The 20460-nt window shown below is 39.8% G+C and overlaps 1 protein-coding gene across 2 annotated transcripts in view; it reads left to right on the top strand.

Annotated features, from left to right (window-relative positions):
- The window catches only part of LOC136444484 (EF-hand calcium-binding domain-containing protein 7-like), a 43363-nt gene extending 27454 nt beyond the window's left edge, over window positions 1-15909 (top strand). Inside the window, exons 5-19 of one of the 2 annotated variants that reach the window (XM_066442046.1) lie at window positions 209-354; window positions 867-953; window positions 1774-1946; window positions 2626-2655; window positions 3253-3344; window positions 6203-6306; window positions 6981-7125; window positions 7881-7978; window positions 8473-8627; window positions 10360-10493; window positions 10993-11141; window positions 12250-12353; window positions 12880-12985; window positions 15032-15139; window positions 15567-15909. In XM_066442046.1, coding sequence (XP_066298143.1) covers window positions 209-354; window positions 867-953; window positions 1774-1946; window positions 2626-2655; window positions 3253-3344; window positions 6203-6306; window positions 6981-7125; window positions 7881-7978; window positions 8473-8627; window positions 10360-10493; window positions 10993-11141; window positions 12250-12353; window positions 12880-12985; window positions 15032-15139; window positions 15567-15638 — 1703 coding nt within the window. In that variant the 3' untranslated portion in view covers window positions 15639-15909. The remainder of the gene's footprint in view (window positions 1-208; window positions 355-866; window positions 954-1773; window positions 1947-2625; window positions 2656-3252; window positions 3345-6202; window positions 6307-6980; window positions 7126-7880; window positions 7979-8472; window positions 8628-10359; window positions 10494-10992; window positions 11142-12249; window positions 12354-12879; window positions 12986-15031; window positions 15140-15566) is intronic. The other variant, XM_066442047.1, reaches the window with a different exon arrangement.
- Window positions 15910-20460: the final 4551 nt, after the last annotated feature.

Below are 20460 nucleotides of genomic sequence, written 5' to 3'. Positions count from 1 at the left end.
AGGCTCTGCAAAACTCCGGTAGCCTTCCGCATAGAGTTTCGCAAGACTTTCTCAGAACCCCCCTGTGAAAGACCGGGTTTACGCATAATACGCCGCTTTTCATGTGGCTCCACATGTCTTACTGAGGGATGACTGCAGTGCAATAAATTTCGGTTAACTGAGAAATGAGTCCACTCTACTTTATATAACATTTCATATCACATTTCAGTGTACATCAATTTTGATGAGTTTTGTGACATCATGCGGAAGGAAAAAGCGACGACGAAAGGCGATCTTGTCAAGGCCTTCCGAACAATCGACATCAACGGGGACGGTTACATCACGCATGACGAGCTGTACAGAGTTCTAACTCAGGTATGACACCCTCTTGTGCAACGTACCAAACCATCACCTGGGTCAGACTATAATACGCAATGTGTCATTTATATCATAACAAATGCAGGTAACCTTTTGTGTGACAAATTCTAAATCATAGAAATCAGCTGTAAACCCAAAAGGCTTTCATAGTTCCAATAAAGAATATAACAAGACCTATCTACCATTCAAAAATCACTACCATAGAAGTCATGTAGCATGTCCAGAGCACGAGATATCAAAACCAGAAGTTCCGCTACAGTACCATAGAAAGCTACTAGGAGGCCCATTATCAACCCCCCTTACTAAGCGTTTCAAATATCATATTCATTGAGGATCCATTCACAGCTTCTCGAGTTATGCTATCCAAAACATATTTAACCTTCTTGCCGAATTTGAAATGTAGAGCAGTGAATAATAAACATCAATGTCCAATGATGGATTTTGTATAACTAACTTGTATGCAAATGATTGTATTGACATACACACTTTTGGACTGTTCCATGTTGTAGAGGGGTGAGAAGATGTCGAGAGATGAGGTGAGGAGACTGATCGATGAAGCAGACTGTAACAAGGATGGGAAACTGGACTATGGAGAGGTACATACTGTCACTTGTTCTCAGTGCTAAAGTTCCTACATGTAAGTTTGTACATGTATATATTTTGGCTTATCATCATGACTTGTTATGCTGTTAAACTTTCAATTTGAAAGAATTTTGTAAGAAATATTGACATTAGTACACGTGACTGTCATGTATAGTAATTGGTACTGGTGTTGTTGGCAAAAGTTACTGAAACTAAGTTACAGTGATATCCTTTATGCCTATCTTTGTTAAACATTTGGATCCTGGATGGTCTCTCAGAATTTTTTTTTTAAAAGCCTCATGAGAGCAAAGCACAATTTTGCGATATCATTTTTTATAATGCCTCTAAATTCATGGGGATTTAATTTTGCGGTGGGGAGAAAATGGTGAGTTCACTGTTCCAGGTTCGTGGATGTAACAAGGGGATAGGCAGAAGACAGAGCAAGCTTTTTTGCAGTCATTTTAAGTTTGGAGTGAAGAGTTCACCATGAAAACCACAAACATTAAACATCTGCAAAAATGTCAACATTTGTAGTAAATTATCAGTGTTGTACCTGATCTACAGACTGCAGCATCATTTATATAATACTATTAGGTAATTAACTTACTAATACGTTGATGAAGGTTAGACATCCAGGTAGTAAGATACGCCAAAAATAGTTACTCAAGCAACTGGATAAAATTTTGAAACAGTGCATTTCTGTGCATGACTGTTTCAAAATTTTATCCAGTTGCTTGAGTAACTATTTTTGGCGTAATAGTACTAGTAGTACTAACTTACTAATAACTTTTTTTCACAAACAGTTGAAAACGTTTGTACCACTTTTCTGCCCAGTTCTGCAGCATGATGCTCTCTACAGTAGACAAGTGCAAGAAACAGTCGATGGAGAAGCTTGAGAAGCTGGAGGCAAAACGACACCTGGAGAGACGACCGTCATCGGCGCGGTCCAGGGACGGGTCACCCGGCGACAGACAATCACCAAAACCTGCCTCCAGACCACCATCAAGGTAAGTTAAGAAAAAAATGAAATTTTGTATCACAATCTGTCATCCAGATTTAAAGGCATCCAGAGCATTTTATGAGGCTTGAAACTTGAATAAAAAAACTCAAATTTCTAGTCATTCCTACACATAATAAGTTTCAATAACACTATTATGATTACATATCGACATTAAAGGAGCAAAGATACGATGTCGTTGTGTGGTGAGAACTGATGGAAAATCCAAGCCCTAATAGATTGATCCTGACTGTCCATCACAATAAGCGGTTCGACCAATGAGAAAGTGACTGTCCGTCAAATATTTGCATTTTTATGTTTTGATTTGAGTCTATTTACACTAGGCTTGTGAAACTAAAAGATCAGCTTATTTTTGTGCCGCTTTGGAGCACTTTTGAAAAGAAATCCGCACGCAAATGTGGTAAACAGTGGCATTAAATGTCAATTTCATGAAGATTACAGCAACTAGAATATTTCCAGTTTTCAAGGCTCATAAAATGCTTTGGGTGCCTTTAAGGAAAGATGGGGTAGAAATTTGATCTTTATAGGGAGATTGGTCTTTGTCAGCCTCAAATTTTCATCTGTCTTTGATTGTATTAGGATGCGTTTACTAACAGTTGATAATAGATTTTTGCTAACCTCAGTCCACTATGCATTTCTTCAATGCCTTCAACTTACCCCTCCAATAGAACATGGGACCCTCCCAGCTTTGGTGTCAGGTTGGTTTTCAGATAACTTAATCAGTAGTCATAGGAGATCTTGTACACCGACTACAATATTCTTTTCTCACCGTGTTTTGTCAGTATGATGGAATAGTCCTAGAATTTTTTCCCTCGTATGCAACAAAATTCCATCAAATGACAGAATAACAGGTGCTGGCTAGAGCCCTGTATGTGATTATCTAATATGTGAAAGACTATTTCCATGATCACTGTACTGGAGTGGCATCGTGTTGGCATAAAGGTTAAGGTCTTTGACCCAGAACCCAGAGGTCCTAGGTTCGAATCCTCTGGCATGCCACTGATGTTATGCCGTTTTGAAAGGCACTTGACTTTCCTCCCTCCACCCAGGTGTAAAAAATGGGTACCTGACTTCGGTTGGGGAGGTAAAAGGCGGTGAAAATTGGAAGCCCTTAGGCTAGTGATGGCTGTTTCTTTGCTTCCGAAGATCACTGGGAAGCCCTAGACACAGTGAATAACAACCCACTGTACCTACATTGTTTACGACCTCAAAAAGGCTATGGGATTACATTTACCTACTGGAGTAAGATATGCGTTGATCAGCTGTTCATCATTCTCTTTTTAATCATCTTTCAGGATCAGAGACGAGTCGCCTCGTGACAAGCCACCCTCACGCCCTTCCTCTGCTAGATCCACCCCGCGGGCGTCACCAAAAACAGTAGGAAAAGGTACGGATGTTAGTAATGGGAATGACAGTGATGAGGAACCTATAAATAAACCCACCCCACGAGCTTTGCCAAAAAATGTCCAGGAATCGTCTGACTCAGAAATTACTGATAGTAAAGAGAGTGGCGAGGAAATTGTTAGTAGATCCACCCCAAGGGCTTCGCCAAAAAATGTTGGTAAAAGCATTGACACATCTTCTGACACAGAAGTTACAGACAGTAAGGAGAGTACAGACGATGCTGTTGTTACATCAACCCCAAGAGCATCCCCTAAAACGGTAGGAAGGTCCACCCCTAGACAGTCACCAAAAACAGTTGGTGGAACCACCCCTAGGCAGTCGCCAAAAACAGTTGGTAGATCCACCCCTAGGCAGTCGCCAAAAACAGTTGGAAAGTCTACGCCTCGACAATCACCTAAGACAGTTGGGAAAGATTAGAAACTTGGAAAGTTGACTGAAAAAAAAGTACCCTCAACTGTTGTTTTGATTGCATGTTATTCTTTATGACTGGTTGCTAGGGATTTTAGTTTAATAAGTTTTGTATGTACATGTACATGTACTTGTATGTTAGGGGTTTGAAGGGTGGGAAAGAGGGTTTTGAAGATTGTGAACACTCAGGTCGCTGAATCATAACTTTGTACAGTCTAACTTTATCCTTATGGTATACTTGCGTTGAACAGTTACAATTTAAGAATTATGATTTTTGCAGTCTGAGACTCTTGGTTTGGTTTTTATCGGAGTGAGTATCGGATAATATTAGTTAATGTGATAATATTAGCATTAGTTAAAAACAAGGTATACATAGCATTGTGTTATAATTGTAGATATGATTATCAAATTGAATGCTTACTACATGTAGGTCTTAAATTGTTGAAAATGTTCAAAGCATCTTTAAGATTGATGATTTTCATACGTAGTTCTTTGTATGTTAAGGTTGTGGATACATAGTCATGGGGTGAATTAGATTTTGCACGTTAAAGTTTGTCCAATTTTGAATAAAATGCTATCCTGTATATATAGACCTGATGATGGCTTCCATATGTATTAGGAAGTCTCTTTCACTTCTTTTGCTGTAACAGTAACTGTTGCTTCTTGCATTATTAAGCCTATCACGCAATCTGCCACCTGCCCTCTTCCCCTGGCTAGCTCTTTGCCTTTTATCTAGACAATGCTGTTGAAGTATAGGAGCATCTTAGTGTGGAGTATTACTAATGGCAGTGATTAGTCATTATTGATCCTGAAGAAGGCGACAGTGGTCGTCGAAAATTCGATCCGTGAATACCTTAGTGTTGGAAGAAATTTTAGCATTGTATTATGATTACTACCAACACAGATGAGCTTCCATTATAATTAGTGTGGAGTGTTTGGCAATGCATGCTTTTTACTTTTAGGATTCCTGGGCAAGTCTGTGTTCTTTGGGGGATGTATTTGCCTGACGTTGTACATTTTTATCAAAAATATCAAATTTGAAATTGAATGCTCCATATTAACTAGAGCTACCAGGCAAAAGGGAGGATGGAGCCTGAATTAAGACAAAAGTACATGTACATGTAGCACAGCGATGTTTTCCAAATTAATGGACATTGAACAGACCTGGCCCCATAATTTTCTTCATAAAAATGCCAGACAATGCAGCAGAATATTTTGGGAGTCTTCAAGTTTTTTAATCAGGCAGCTAGCCAAATGGACTTTATCTAAATAAGACATAGAATTCTTAAGATCCATAAAACTAACTTAAAAGACTATTTTTTTAGAAATAGATTACTGATTACACAGACTACTGCAGTTACAGTTGTAATTTGAGGCTGTAGGCATCGGTTGGCACTGCCAGATAAATGCAAACTTCAAGGCATATTCTTTGGAGACCCATGCACACAAGTCCTTTGCCAGAAGTAAGGTTTGCCTGTGCAGCTTCTGATTGATGGACAAGACGCCACATGAAGACTTAAGACTGGTGGGTCACGTGGTGTGGGGACTTGTCACAATCTGGTGGAGGGGGTACCTGGGCCCTGAGGCAGAATTTCTTCTTAGTAATACATGCATTCTTATAAGCTGTGTCTCAAACTCAGTAGCCATCAGTCTGCCGAGAAAAAGGTAAATTGCTTTCCATCTGCATATTAAAGTATGGCAGGACAGTGCCCAGGCTTGTTTAGACTGCCATGAGGTCATCCAATCCATGCTTTGTCCTTGATTTAGTAGTTCAGGCTTTGCTCCAAATAACTGTGACATTGTACATTGTAGTAACTGATACAACAATCATGGTTACTGTTGATTGGCTGTTGTTTTCAGGAAAATCATTTTAAACCTTTAAATGTTCTCAATTTTAGTTGTTTCTGCCGTGGTAATCCCCCTGCCTATCATAATGTTACCTAGAGCTCACTGACTTGACTGTATCAAAACAAATTGTGCCTCTGAGGCCATGGTACCAAATGTGTTGTGTGACTAGCACTGATTCCATAGAATAGTGGTACTTTGGAGCCAAGTGTGTTTTGTCATGCTCAGTCTGGTTGCTGCTGTACACTTGTTGTTGTTGTTTCTCTGTTAATTGGTGGTCGGGTCTGGCTCTGGTGCAAACTGGTGGTTTATATTTAGTTTTCATTATGACTATTGGAAAGTCAATGTTTTCAGAAATTGGACGGGTATACATTGTCAAGTAAATCATTTTATGCTAACCTATAATTGATACAATGTTGTACATGTCATCTAAAGGGAATTTGGACTAATCTAGGTTACTACTTTAATATGAAAATTAATCGGAAATTAAGACATGTTAAATATTTTAATGAAGCAAGATTCTCACATGTTCATGCCATAGTAGAGTGAATTATTGAATTTGAGTTGAGTATGATTTCCTTTTTTCAGATCATGAGTCCCCACATCCCTCCCCGAGAGGTCCAGTCACAGAAATCTCTAAGTCTCCTGTAGCCAAGAGGAAGGTCAAGCTACCCTTACCCAAGAACCTGGAGGTATGATCAAGAGCCAAACAATTACACCAAAAATAGAATAATCGTCAGATGATGATGTCACAATATTATATTTTGCTATTAAAAAATTGCTGTGTGCCAATTCTGAATCCTAAGCTACATGTACTCTACTCTGAAGTAGTAGGTAGGATTTACCTAGAAAAGCTGCTGTGTTTTCGATTACGGTTCTAAAAAAAAAATTGGGTCAGTTTGCATGTAGGTAAGGATTTTCTTATTTTAAAAAATCTTAGATTTGGTGATGAAAAATACAGTTTAACAACTTGAATACAACATTAAAAATAAGATGCTTCAGGAAACATAGTATTGTCAACATCATTTTGATTTCATTGCTCTTATTCAGACTGACAGACAAGCAGAATATAAACTGAACAAAGAATTATGTCAATGTTTACTGCACATTCTTACAATTTACATCAACAGTTAACTCTGTTTAAAGCCTTAATTTCAAAAGAGAGCGAAAGGAAAATTTGAAAGACGACTTAGAATTTTGTTTTGTTTCTCCACTCAGATATCTTATTGACAATTTTACATCTCTTGCCAGTGGTCGTCCAAAAAAAGGCTAGGGTCGGCAGGTTTTTCTTAGAGTTGGTCGGGTAGCACACAACATTTTTTTCCAAATGCTTGACTGTGTGGTCATCTTTGTTTGTTTCTCTCAGAGCTGGAACCATGTTCAGAGGAAAGGCTGTTTCCATTTTGAGGAGGATGGGGCGATCATCAGCCATGAGTACAAGATGGACCTGCCCCATGCCACCAACGTGTGGATCACAGTCCAGCCACTGTACCTACACAGAGAGGATAAAGGTTAGGACTGATCATTATATCAACCTGTCAGACTGTAACAGTGGGGTTCAAGTGCCACCAACTGACTAGCCTAACTGGTAGTGGTACAAGCTTGCTTTTAGCCTAGCGGTTAGTGCATTGGGTTCATGGTGGCCCAAGTTCAGCGCAGGATCAAAGCCCGGGAGCCAGGAGACTGTAACAGTACAGTGCCTCTTGTGTTTCAAAACTGTACAGCAAGTGGCTGAGTGCACACCTCTGTAGTAAAGGCAGAGGTATAGATCTCCCCATTACCATTATTCGCTTAGAGGTCTGCGCACTCTGCCACTCGCCACATCTGGTTCAAATTACATGAAGCCTGCCAGCATCCTGAGTTTGCGCCCGGGTCTGGACATGACAGGGAAAGAGTCGCATTTTTTTTTCCGAGGGGGCGTAAGGCCTACGACCCTGTGTATGAGGGAGCTTTAAGCATTGGCCTTAAGCATCAAAACTATATCAAGAAGAAGGGGGGACCCAATGTGCTGGGCCAAAGACATGAGCTGTAGGGAAGCTGCATTGCACTACCATGATAATTCCTCACCTCATTTGAAGATTATAACTTTACCTTATAAGTTTACCTTTGAGATTGAAGGATATCTTGCTTAAGCAAGATAAGTTTCTATAAACTCATTTTGAAAAGAAAAATTTTCTAGCACTGGCTTGTGATCCCATTAGTGCTGCAGTCATCACTATTGCACTAATTGTTCTATATCAATAATGAATTGTTCCTAAAATTACAGATGAGCCTGTGGAGAACCCAGTAGACACGACACTGGTGGTGCTGAGAGACGGGGACAGAGACAGTTTCATCCAGTTCACAGACATCAGGGAAGGAGAGGTGGGATTGTCTTTCATACACATTTAGTTTTTTTGCTCATGTTTAGATATCTGCTAACATGGTTGGGTACATGATTACTCTAGATCTGCTGCAAGCTAATTTATAATACTTGCATGTGAGTCTCAGTCTCAATTAGGGGTGGGTACAGGTACAGAAACTTTAGTTCTTGTAGTACAGTAGGATGATATCATATTTTGGAGACGAGGCACCAATACAGGTCTGTTAAAAAAAATTGTTATAAAAATTCACAAATTGAGACGATTTCCTAGTGCAATTTGACGCAGTCCACTGAAATACCAGCTGCTGCCATGCCACATACCTGCGAAGCTGGTGTGTTACGCAGATGGGCAGTTATACCGGCTAAAAGTATGTACTATAGATACAGATCAAGGAAATTATATAGATTGTCCTTGATACAGATACAGAATCTGATAGTATAACCCTCTTAACACAATTACAGAATGCTGGCAAATAATCCCCTACCATAATTGCAGAAGTACTGCCTGCGGTGTGACCTGCGGTCCGGGTCGTACCGACTGCTGCCCTTCACGACAGGCTGCAGATTACGGAAGAGAAGGTCTCAACCCAAGCAGGAGGCACCGCTAGTTGTCACCAAGTCTGGGGAGATCGAGCTTTCCAGACCATTCAGGTGATTTCATGCTGTTAAAATAGCCATTTATCCTTTTCAGCAATGTGGAAAAAGAAGTACAGTCAAACCTGTCTATAGCGGTCACTCAAGGGACTGGCCAAAATCGACCGCTGTGGACAGGTGGCCGCTCTATAGAGACAGTTGATTGACCACGGGCAATAAGTGGCACATGTTTTCTGTACCCACTGAGAAACATTTATTCACATACAAGTACAGTGTACAGTCAAACTTGGTGTACCGACCACTTCCTTGTAAGACGATGATCGGCTCAAAATGACTGCTTTCGGTCGGTCCCGATTTTTCCACATGCAAGTCGATCCATCAATTCGCCCCCAATCCGGAGCACATGCAACCAAAATGTTACCGAAGACAACCGTGTCATTTTTAATTGCGCGGTGGCATCATTTATCAGCATAAGATTACGGATTATCACGGTAAAATCAGCCTGTTTAACTGACTGTCTGGGTTGGATTCCCGTGACGGGAGAAATTACAAGATGGCGCCTATGAGGTCATAGGGTCATTGGGATAGTCTACTGTAATGTAGGTGCAGCTACAATGTGTGGGGTATGATTTTACTCTACATTGAATAGTACAAAATGTAAACTTATTTCGTTAAAATAAAAAGAACAGATATACAAAGAATAGGTGACTTTATAAACTTTTTTAGAGGATAAAAGGCGTCTGTATTTTTTTTTAAACAAATTGCTCGCCCATGCTACTACTAGTGGAGTAACCCAAGTAAACAAATCGTCGGCATGTGCAGGCCTGCAGGACCGCGCACAAGAGGCTCTGTTTGTCTGCAAATTTCTGGCGTCTTAGTGGTTTTGGAAATTCAAAACCCACACCAGGAGCAAAATAAAACACAACACAACATTTTCATGGGTAACACTGCTATAAAAAAAAGGATAATGACAATATTTTTCTACCGAGATTTGAAAGAAGGTTCCCGAATCTTGTGGCGACCATGCGCCGTGACTGTTTTCGGCAGTGTTTCCAGACCCGCGGGACCGAAAACCGTGTGGCCGCGACCGCGTTAGACAGTGACCGCTATAGACGAATTCTTAATGCTTATGTCAATGGGAAAAATTCAAGGGACCGACAAAAAGTGACCACTATGGGCAGGTGGCCGCTATGCAAAGGTGACCGCTAATACAGGTTTGACTGTACAACCATACACTCAGTAAAGATTATTTTCCAGTTGATTTACAAAAGGTAGATTTTTGTTGAACGTACACATTTTAGTTTTAATTTCTCTTATTTCTGTATAGCCTAAGCACTGCCTCTGAGACCTACAATGTACAATGTTATTTACTATAGATAAGCCACCGCAGCACTGGTAACTGAGTTACTCAAGCAACTGGATAGAATTTTTTTCAGTAACTCTGAGCAAGATCTGAAACGTCTAACCATTTTCAAATTCTATCCAGTAGCTTAGAGTGTGTTGACAGCCACTCGAGAGAGTATATGCAGGTCTACATGGTTTCATCAGAGTTCTGTTTACTCTATCCAGTTGCTTAGACTAACTGTTACCTTGTGTATCTTATTACCTCGATGTCTAACCTTGATTGACTTATGATCAGAATAGCTTTGGATTTCCTAGTTTCAGACTCTGTGGAACAAGGATATCTAGTGCTACAGTAGGTCTAGACAGCACCAGGTTCCTTAATGTGCAAGCAGTTGTCTAAGATGGTGCACTTATTATAATCTCATTGTGCTTATTTGCATATTAGGGACACCCTGATAGACATCTTTGAGATCCTGGACCTGGACGGGAATGGTCTGCTCAGTCGGGAGGAGTTTAACCTGTTCCAGCTGCGTACCAGCGGGGAGGAGGTGGACGACGAGGCATGGGAAGTCGTGGAAGGTTTGTTTGTCTGTCTGTCTGTCTGTCTGTCTGTCTGTTTGTATAAAGCTAGGTCGGTGATCTGTGTTAGATTATGTTTGGTTTTGTTGTCACAGTAGAAGAATCTGTCAGTCTGTCTGTCTGTCTGTTGGTATAAAGCTAGGTCGGTGATCTGTGTTAGATTATGTTTGGTTTTGTTGTCACAGTACTGTTGTAGAAGAATTTTCAGATTAAGCTCCAAGCTATTTATTATAATCCAATGTAGTTCCACTTGACATTTAGTGTTACATGTCATGTACTGTACAATTATTAGATACAGATGATAGAATAGATGATACTTTTGACAGAATTACACATGAAATGTATCTACAAGAAATTCAGCCTCTTTTAACATCTGTGATACACGGTACAGTGCAAAATTGTTAATATTCACTCGACATCTAGGGACTTTTTGTGCCTTACACAAGTGTAGTTTGGAAAAATATTGAAGCTCTGTGGATGTCTTTTTTTTTCTTAACAGAGAATTTTGAGCTAAAGAAAGGGGAGCTGACCAGAAAGGGCTTCACAGACCTGAACTTGATGGAAGCCCAGGACAATGAAGGGGACACTGAGGAATTATGGGTAACGCTGAGCAGCATGGGATACAACAAAGCCCTCAGACAAGATGAGGTGAATTATCAAATGATAGATCATTTGTCATTGTCAGAGTTACTATTGTTTAAACCATTAGTGTTTGCTCAGCTTGAAATATTGTCTAGCCACAGATTTGAAATTTAAATGTGCATCGACGTTGGTATGTCCATTTTTGTGCATCACATACAATGTAGCACACTTATGACACAGCCTGTCCCGTATTGTGATTGACATGTCTGTTGTACAATACAGGCCTGTCCCTTTCTGATTGACATCTCTGTTGTAGTAACTTGTACAATACTGGCCTGTCCCTTTGTGATTGACATATCTGTTGTAGTAACTTGTACAATACTGGCCTGTCCCTTTGTGATTGACATGCCTGTTGTAGTAACTTGTACAATACAGGCCTGTCCCTTTGTGATTGACATGTCTGTTATAGTAACTTGTACAATACAGGCCTGTCCCTTTGTGATTGACTTCTCTGTTGTATGGGCCTATCCCTTTCTGATTGACATGTCTGTTGTACAATACAGGCCTGTCCCTTTGTGTTTTATATATCTGTTGTACAATACAGGCCTGTCCCTTTGTGATTGACATCTCGGTTGTACAGTACAGGCCTGTCATTTTTCGATTGACATCTTTGTTGTACACTACATGCCTGTCCCTTTCTGATTGATATCTCTGTTGTACAATACAGACCTGTCATGTTTTTTATTAACATCTCTGTTGTACACTACAGGCCTGTCTCATTCTGATTGACATCTCTGTTGTACAGTACAGACCTGTCATTTTTTGATTGACATCTCTGTTGTACAGTACAGGCCTGTCTCATTGTGATTGACATCTCTGTTGTACAGTGGCCTGTCATTTGTTGATTGACATCTCTGTTGTACAGTACAGGCCTGTCTCATTGTGATTGACATCTCTGTTGTACAACACAGGCCTGTCCCTTTTGATTGACATCTCTGTTGTACAATACAGGCCTGTCATTTTTTATTGACATCTCTGTTGTACAATACAGACCTGTCATTTTTTTCATTAACATCTCTGTTGTACACTACAGGCCTGTCACTTTCTGATTGACATCTCTGTTGTACACTACAGACTTGTCATTTTTGATTGACATCCCTGTTGTACACTACAGGCCTGTCCCTTTCTGATTGACATCTATGCAGAGGAGTGTAAGCCAAAGTTGGTCCTGGAGGGTTTGCTGGAGGACAGTGAAGATGTTGAGGATGCCATGTGCAAGTATGGAACTTTTGATTATAAAAAGCTTACCTTGCATGTGTATTTATAGCTTTTATAAATTCATATTTCACTGCTTCCAAAAAAGAAGTCAAATCCAACGAGATTGGCAACATAAAAAGATGTTGCCATGGCGACGGTGGTCTCTGCTAGTGTTTTTTCAGCCCACATGCAGATAAGGACCTCACTTGCATAAATTATATCAGATGATCACCTTCTCTACCCATAACACAAGTTGTCCAATGTATGAAAGTCTTATCTTCACGAAAAAGAATATTGTACTATTTCCTCATAGATTATGTAAATGAGGCCCTCATCTACAAGATTTTTGTCTAATAATGGCCACATTTACTTTACTTCCAAATGTTGCAAGATTGAAATCCCCATCTTTTACCACTATGGATTTATAGTATTTTTGATATCTTTCGATATTTGTCTCTTTCTCAGTTACATGTCATGTGTTTGAGAGTCCTATAATGGAAATTGCAAGACAGTAAAAAAATAACCAAACAAACTGCACTGACTGTAGGTTCATCAGCAGTAAAGGTGAGGCCCGTGAGCTGAAGGGAGGGAAGGACATGATCCTGTACACCTACAGCAGCGACTCCCGTATCAGTACAGCCATAGAGAACAAGGTAATTGCACTACATGTATCCGTGAATATTAGTTTCATCAAGTTGGTAAGTCACTGAATAAAAAAGACTCTTTTTACACAACCAAGAGATGAACCGTGATGAGGGGGGATATAGACTCGGTCATGTTTGTCACCACATCATTAAGAAATAGATGATAATCGTTGCATTGTTTTGATCGATAGTTGTGTATGCGTTACACTTCTGTACGTTTGGGACTGCATAGTGATGTCATCCCCTGTATTGTACATAATGTAAATACTTTGTGTTTGGGAATGCATCTCATTAATTTGTATAAGCAGCAACACCTGTGCTGCATTGCTTTGTGAACCAGTCAGAATTGCCTTGAAGAAGGTGACAGATGGTCACTGAAATGTCGGTGGAATAAATCTCTTGGTTGTGTAAAAAGAATCTTATTCTGTACTATATGTACTTGTGAAAATCTTTAAATATCCTTACAGTACGTTGATGAAGGTTAGATATCCAGGTAATAAGATATGCCAAAAAGCAGTTACGTTTACTCATTGACAAGCAATTGGATGAAATTTGAAACGGTCAGACTTTTCAGGTTGCATTCATACAAGTTTTACAGAATACATACAAATCTTTTGGAATTCATACAATGCACTACGTATAACGGGGGTTGCCCGAACTTAGGACGCGCCCTAACTTAGGATGGACTTTTTAGTGATCTTGTTATGCATAAGTACGCCGTGCTTGTGTCCACTGACTATGCTCATAAGGAAGATAAATAAACCAAGTCCATGCACATAATTTTTATTTGCATTCAAAACATATGTGTACGTATTCATTTCTTGTTTTGTCGAGAATAGTATTTTGACAATAATGATGGCAACGCTGAGTAGAGGGTCACTGCGTAGCTAGACGGCCCGACACCTAAATATACGACCTGTGCCAAGCAGATATACAACTATCATACACATAAGAAATATAACTTCATAAAACACAAAAAAATTGGGTCTTTAAGTGTTTCTTGAGAAGAAAACCGACCAAAGAAAACAACGTAAACATCGCTGCCGTCTGGCAATGTTGTTTTCCCGCCATTTTTGGAACCCGCGATAGTGGCGGACGGCGATTCAACGCACAGCTTTGTAACGCTCTAACATGTGATTGGTACCGTCTATGAAAAGGAAACTGAATACAGAGATGGCGAAGATATTTCCCAATAAGTAGACGGAGTATTGTTGATGTAAGCGGTGTCGTTTTTTCGTAATGATTTTGTAAGTCGGGTCGCATGCAAGACGTACGCCGGGCCGCGCGCATAGTGCGTAGTAGCCTACTTCCCGCCAAAACATGAGCTGGGATGCGCTAGATATAGCCCTTCTCACATGACGTTAGAAGTGTACACAGTCAAAATTTTCCGGTCAAAAGAAAGCTAGAATATAGCAGACTTCAAGCCTTATTTACATTTCCCTAACTTTATCACCAACTTCCGAGGAGAGCAAAATTACCAAAGCGTACTAAGTTGGGCACACTATCTGGCGTAGTACTAAATCAGAAGGTACATTCGTGAAAACGTCTCACAGTGTTTGCCGCTTGTAACTCGGAGCGTGAAGGGCCCATGAACATTATGAATACATTTCTTGTCCATGTATGTTCTTTAGATGAATGTGTTCAAAATTCATTCATTAAAACATGACCATTCTCTGGCAACCAGCAATGGAGCGCCGTGAGTTCGAGCGCGTAAAAAAACGTCCTATATTTGGGCGACTCCCGTTACTAAGAAACTGAAAAATTTTACAGTATTGATACGAGTATTACTGATTGTAAGGATCAAACGTATTCAAACGAACTCAAATTGATTCCGTTAAACTCGTACTATGTTTCTTTTAAGTTACAGTGTAGTAGTGGATCCTATGAATTATGTAGAATTTTTAGGTATTCCATAAAACTCGTATGACTTAAATCTGTAAAGTTCCACCTTGAATACTTTAATATAGGCACCACTGAAAAAGGATGGAATAAAAATATATCACTTAAGCAAATATTGACCCATTATTTCATGACTTCCAATGTATTTTATTCCAGGCTGGCAGGAAGGCTGCAGTTCAGCTGGATCTCAGTAGGAGTAAGAACTGCAGCAGCCACAGAGACGACCTGGACTACACTGCTGAGGCACCGCCGAGGAAAACTACTGTGAGTCGCTCTTTCTTTCCTGAAATGTTGCATTTATGTGTGACTCTAATCTTCCTTCATTATTTAGCTCCAGGAAAGAGCTCAACTCTGATAGGAGCTACTACGTTAAACTTTGTGAATATAAGTCATCCAGGAAATTCCATCTATACAACCAGATACAGTATAAATGCATTTAAGTTTGTGTGGTTGTTATTTCGCGCTAAGGCAAAAATAGAGTGTTTGCGGTGGTTTTAAGTTTGCGGCACCGTTATAGTCACATACTGCTACAGTATTGGACAAACATTTACGCAATGGTTGTAAGTTCCCGGGGGAAACGGTCGCCGTGAAAACTGCGAAGGTAAAACCACCGCGAACATTTCTGCATTTACAGAATCATGCTAATTCTGTAGTTGTGACTGACATGGAAAACTTTCCTCCCTTCTTCCAGATCGGCCACCACGTCCTGCCCAGCAATGACAGACAGGAGTGGATATACAGATGCAAGGAGGTTGTCCTGTAAGGAAACTGGCAGGAAGGCACGAGTGTAGTGTAGAGGGGGAGGGGCTGTAGTTTTTGAGATACAAATGTAGAAGAGACATCTAGGAAAATGTAAGTGTATGACAAGTGTTTGTGTCTGTAGCACTAAAATGGGTTTTGCAGTCCTATTTCTTTCACCATAGATTATAGAAAATAAAATCTTTTAAAATTCAAACTTCCTATGTTGAGCAAGAACATGACTGTACATTTATGTGGGTTGCATCATATAATATATAGACTGTATGTTGCTATGCTAAACATTCCTACATGGACTGTTAACAGAATGTTTAGTTGGTTGAAGGCAGTGTACGTGATAATATATATGTATGAAGGATTGTGTTATATTTTTGGTGATGTAAATGATTATTACATACACTGTAGCTCACAGAGATGATGTTACTTCGTACTTGGATCTTTCTCTTGGTAAACTCATTATTCCAAATAGCCTATACGAAGCAAGAGAGGCATAGGGGGGATCCGCTAGAAATTTGTTATAGCTTTTCTGACATTATTTATCATATTTGGACTCTACCTTTCATAAAAGCTTCCAAGTTGGTTTGTAGCATTTATTGTTTAAGTGAAATATGAAGGAAAGTAGAGCACTGGAAAAAATGTCTCGGGGTTTATTGTACATAGTAGTGCCAAAAGTAGTACTCGGCACACCAGTCAGTGAAATACCCTATTGTCTAGGATGGTTAGTTAAATGTATGTGGACCAAAGCTTTCAGAATGGTCTTGTAGTGGTGGTGGTTGCTCCTAGTATAGTACATCGGGAACTATCCTTTTTCTGCAGAAATATTTTCTTAGGCCGTCAACTTCTCTTAATCCAGATTTTGAAGGAATACATGTACAGGAAGGGGTTGCTAAAGCCGGTCACACCCCAATCTTCCGACACCCCCTATATCATAAATTTAACCCTAACATAGGGGTGTTGGACTGAAGGCACAGAGGAACATATGGGTGTAAGAGCTAGAGCTGTGTCCAGCTTTGAATTTTTTCTGCTCTCCTCATTGTTTGGGAGTTCATGCAGTTAATTTTCATGTGAAATTTGTCATTTCAAGCTTACGAAAATACATTTTCATCAATTTCATGTCAGATTTTTTTGATGGACGGTCAAATTTTTTCTGTCTCAACAAGCAAATTTCTGTCCTGGGTCCTGGAGACAACCCTGGCTGGAACACAGGGCTAGCTGTCCCTGCTTAAACCCTTTGTTCAACCACGTAAAGTCTGAATTTGTATTATTCAGTTCAGATGGTATAAGATCTGGCAAGTGCACACCACATGTGTATAGCATAGGTTAGAAACAGTTCTGTCTGTTTTTCACTTGTGGTAGACAAGGTACATTCCTGTCAGTGACATTATAGTTTAATGTACCGACAACAATACTTCAATGTCATGAATTATAAAACTCAAAGCAATAATTGTGTAGAGAAAGTGATATACCAGAGAACCATTGCAAGAATAAAATGATGCATTCCAAATAAAGGGGTCTGATGAGCCTCAATGCCAAGGGCAGGAAGAACTTGAGTTGACACCATATAATAGCACATTTTGGTTTGCCACTCCCATATATATAATAACTGAATATGAGAATGATATTCCGCCAGATGGCAAGTGCCAGTCATAGTATACACCTTGATTAACTCCGTGAAAACGGAGGCTTTGTAGTCACTTTGTGTGTTTGGTTGTGTGAAAGCGGTGAATGCTATAGGCCACTAACACTGGACAGTAGGTCAAAGTTGCCAGCAAGGTCCCAGAAAGGTTGCAGGAGAGTTGGCCCGACTCCAGAGTTTTTCCAGAGTGGCTCCACCAAAACCAAAACGACCTAAAAACAATGACCTGCCGCTTAATGAGAACTTGATACAATACAGTAAAACATTCACAAAACTCTATTATAATAAACATTTCACGGAGGTTTGAGGTCTCCGAACTCTAGTTTTGTATTAGCATGCCATTCGTAGCCTGACTAAAATGCGCTCCTAGCGGTCCGCCCGAATTACCAACCCCTTGCGTGGGGAGGGGGCCAATAAGTCCCTGGCAGTGAGAGATTGTGTAACACAGACTAGCATAACTGTTAGGAGAAAATATGGTACGATTTTCTAGATACATGTTTGTTTTGACACGCAATCCTTCTAACATCTGCTTGGATATTATTCACTGTAATTTCTATGACTGTAAGATTTCATTTCTGCAAACTTTATGTCTGCATCTGAAATCGTTCAAGCGTATACCTCACTGGACTGAGCCAAATTGCGAAAAACATTCGCAAACAGGCTCCGATAGGCGCAAATTTGTCGCCTGAAATGCAATTTATAGAAATGAACGGCATTTAAACAAAATGGCACAAAACGGTGAAATAACTGCAAATCTCTTGTTGATGAATCTTAATCATTGGTTTTTGATTCAGTGGCAACACTGTGATTTCCAATGAAGTTATCTTGCATCTGATTTGGAGCCGAAACTGAGAATGTGACGTTCCGGGCGCGGCCATTTTGTTTGTAGAGGTCATGCATTCTATCCGTACATCGCATGACCAGTGTGACAGCAAGGAAAATTCCATGCCTAATCTAGCGTAGTCTATGGAGATACCCGCTTCAGCAAATATCAAAGCGCGACTATAGGTGTTGTCATTTTACTTAAATCTGTTGATCACCCCGAATTGGATGTCTTTGTGTACGCTGTCCACTAAGATTAACCCAATTCCCCCCAAACATTCTCGACTTGTTTTTCCAGTTTCATTTTACAAAGCAGCGTTCGTCCAGTTTATTTTTTTGATGCGGAAGAAGAGTACCTCTCGAAATGTCATGAAGTAACATCCATGTTTTTTAATCTAGCTATAGAAATTAATTTAGGCTACGTTTGTCTAGCCTTTATCAAACAGACAAGTGACCTTGACCAACCGTTAGTTCATGAAAAGCGATCTCTTGCTTCTCATGAATAAATAAAAGATTTGCACAAAGAACTCGACCGATTCGTTTGGACTCAGTGAGGCCTGCAAAACGACAGCAGAAAAAACTCGCCGAATATCACCAACGCTTCAGCCTTCGCTGTTTTAAGGTAGGCCGGATTCACTAAGGTGAGTGTGTACGTTTAACCTTCTCCCTGCTGCCTAACTCTGTAACCAATGGGGAATTGGATGTCAAATGGCTACTTCAGAGTGCTAAAGGTTAAAACGTCTATAAACGTCTTCTGTACCTGGATTGTTTCATTGGGTCGGTAATTCGATGGTTACGGCAAAAACAGTTACTCAAACAACTGGATAAAATTTTGAAACAGTCAGACGTTTCAGATAGCATCAGCTATCTTTCGTCAGTGACTAAGGACAGATCTGGTAGAACTAGGTGAAACGCCAACCCCCCCCCCCCCCGACGAGCAACATTAGCTCCTAAAACAACAGGACCTTAATTCATTCATTAGCATATTACTTCAACTACGATAACTCCCAAGTAAAGTAGATATATTAAAGCCCCACTATGTAAGATTTGGCCAGTACATAAAGCCAACTTTCCTGTTTCTACACAACGAGTAGCTATGATAATTACCTGCCAACGTAGGATTCTGGGAAATAGAACCAGTCAGCATTGCTGTGCAGAAAGTCGAAGTAGGACAACCGAAACATTGACAGGTGAATATCTACTGGTTTTGTGCAAGGAATTGTTAACCACCAACAAACAAGGCCTAAGACATATCCTTTATGAATTCTGTCATTCGAGAATTCAGTCGAAACCGTCCAGTGTTAAGACTAGTTTGTCAATAGATACCGTTGCCTTTCTTCATCAACGTATCGTTATTCATATTTTGACGTCTATGTGTTTTTAAACCTCCTTTAAACCTCCTTGAAGTTGCACTCGAGATTTAATCTTATATTAGCCGTTTATGCAGTTTTTCATATGCAGTTAATGGTCACATAAAAGGTTCATTTATATTTTAGAGACAATGTGAGCTACACACAGCATATCCATACTTGTATTGACTACCAGAAGCTAAGTTGCTTGAAACAGACTATATATAGGTCGAGCGGCAATATTTGTCAACATTTCATGGATACCATGGTAACAGCCTGCGTAATAAGTATCTCAGTTTTTTTAGAATTCCACGTAACAGCTAAATCTGAGATTGCTGTTCTTTCTTTTATGAATTTAACCAGTTGTAAACACTCAAGTAGAAACGATCTATTTTTCAGGTAACTATGGGTGGCGTTATCATAACAAACCCAGATTTGAACCCGCATATAGCAGAGTTATAGGTGGGGAACCAGTATGACCTGATATTAGGCACTTTAGTGTTACTAATAGTCGTATAATGGACGCTGCGGTTGTCCGAAAACTAGTTAAACTCAAATTAGAACTATTATGATGGACTCGCTCTCCAAAGATTACTGTTTCACTCACTGTCATTAGCTGTGTCATAGGTTAAGGTATTGTTGAAGGGTGGCTGAGGAATTTTGGGATGTTTTTGAAAAAAAAAACTTTTTTAAGCTTTATAAACCTTCCTCAACCTTAATTTTTTTCAGGTAGTACCTTATAACAAGGTGATAATTTATGCAAATAAGTATGATGTCATGATTACGTCATCAAGATTTATAAGGCCACGCCCCTTTTTTTTAGAAAAAACGCTCTCCTTGGCTTGTACTTCGATGTTTATCAAATGAATATAACTTTGCAGGAATGTACATGATAGCAATACTTAAAGGATGATGCGTGCCTACGAGATTATTTTGAAATATCGATTTTTGACGATGTTTTTTGGGTTTGATAACAAAATCTAGTCACAGCACTTATTGTCATATTTGTTTTTTCAGAGATC

Source organism: Branchiostoma lanceolatum, chromosome 11 (assembly GCF_035083965.1).
Source record: "Branchiostoma lanceolatum isolate klBraLanc5 chromosome 11, klBraLanc5.hap2, whole genome shotgun sequence".
In the NCBI taxonomy this organism is placed as follows: Eukaryota; Metazoa; Chordata; class Leptocardii; order Amphioxiformes; family Branchiostomatidae; genus Branchiostoma; species Branchiostoma lanceolatum.
This window is presented reverse-complemented; position numbering and strand designations above follow the sequence as displayed.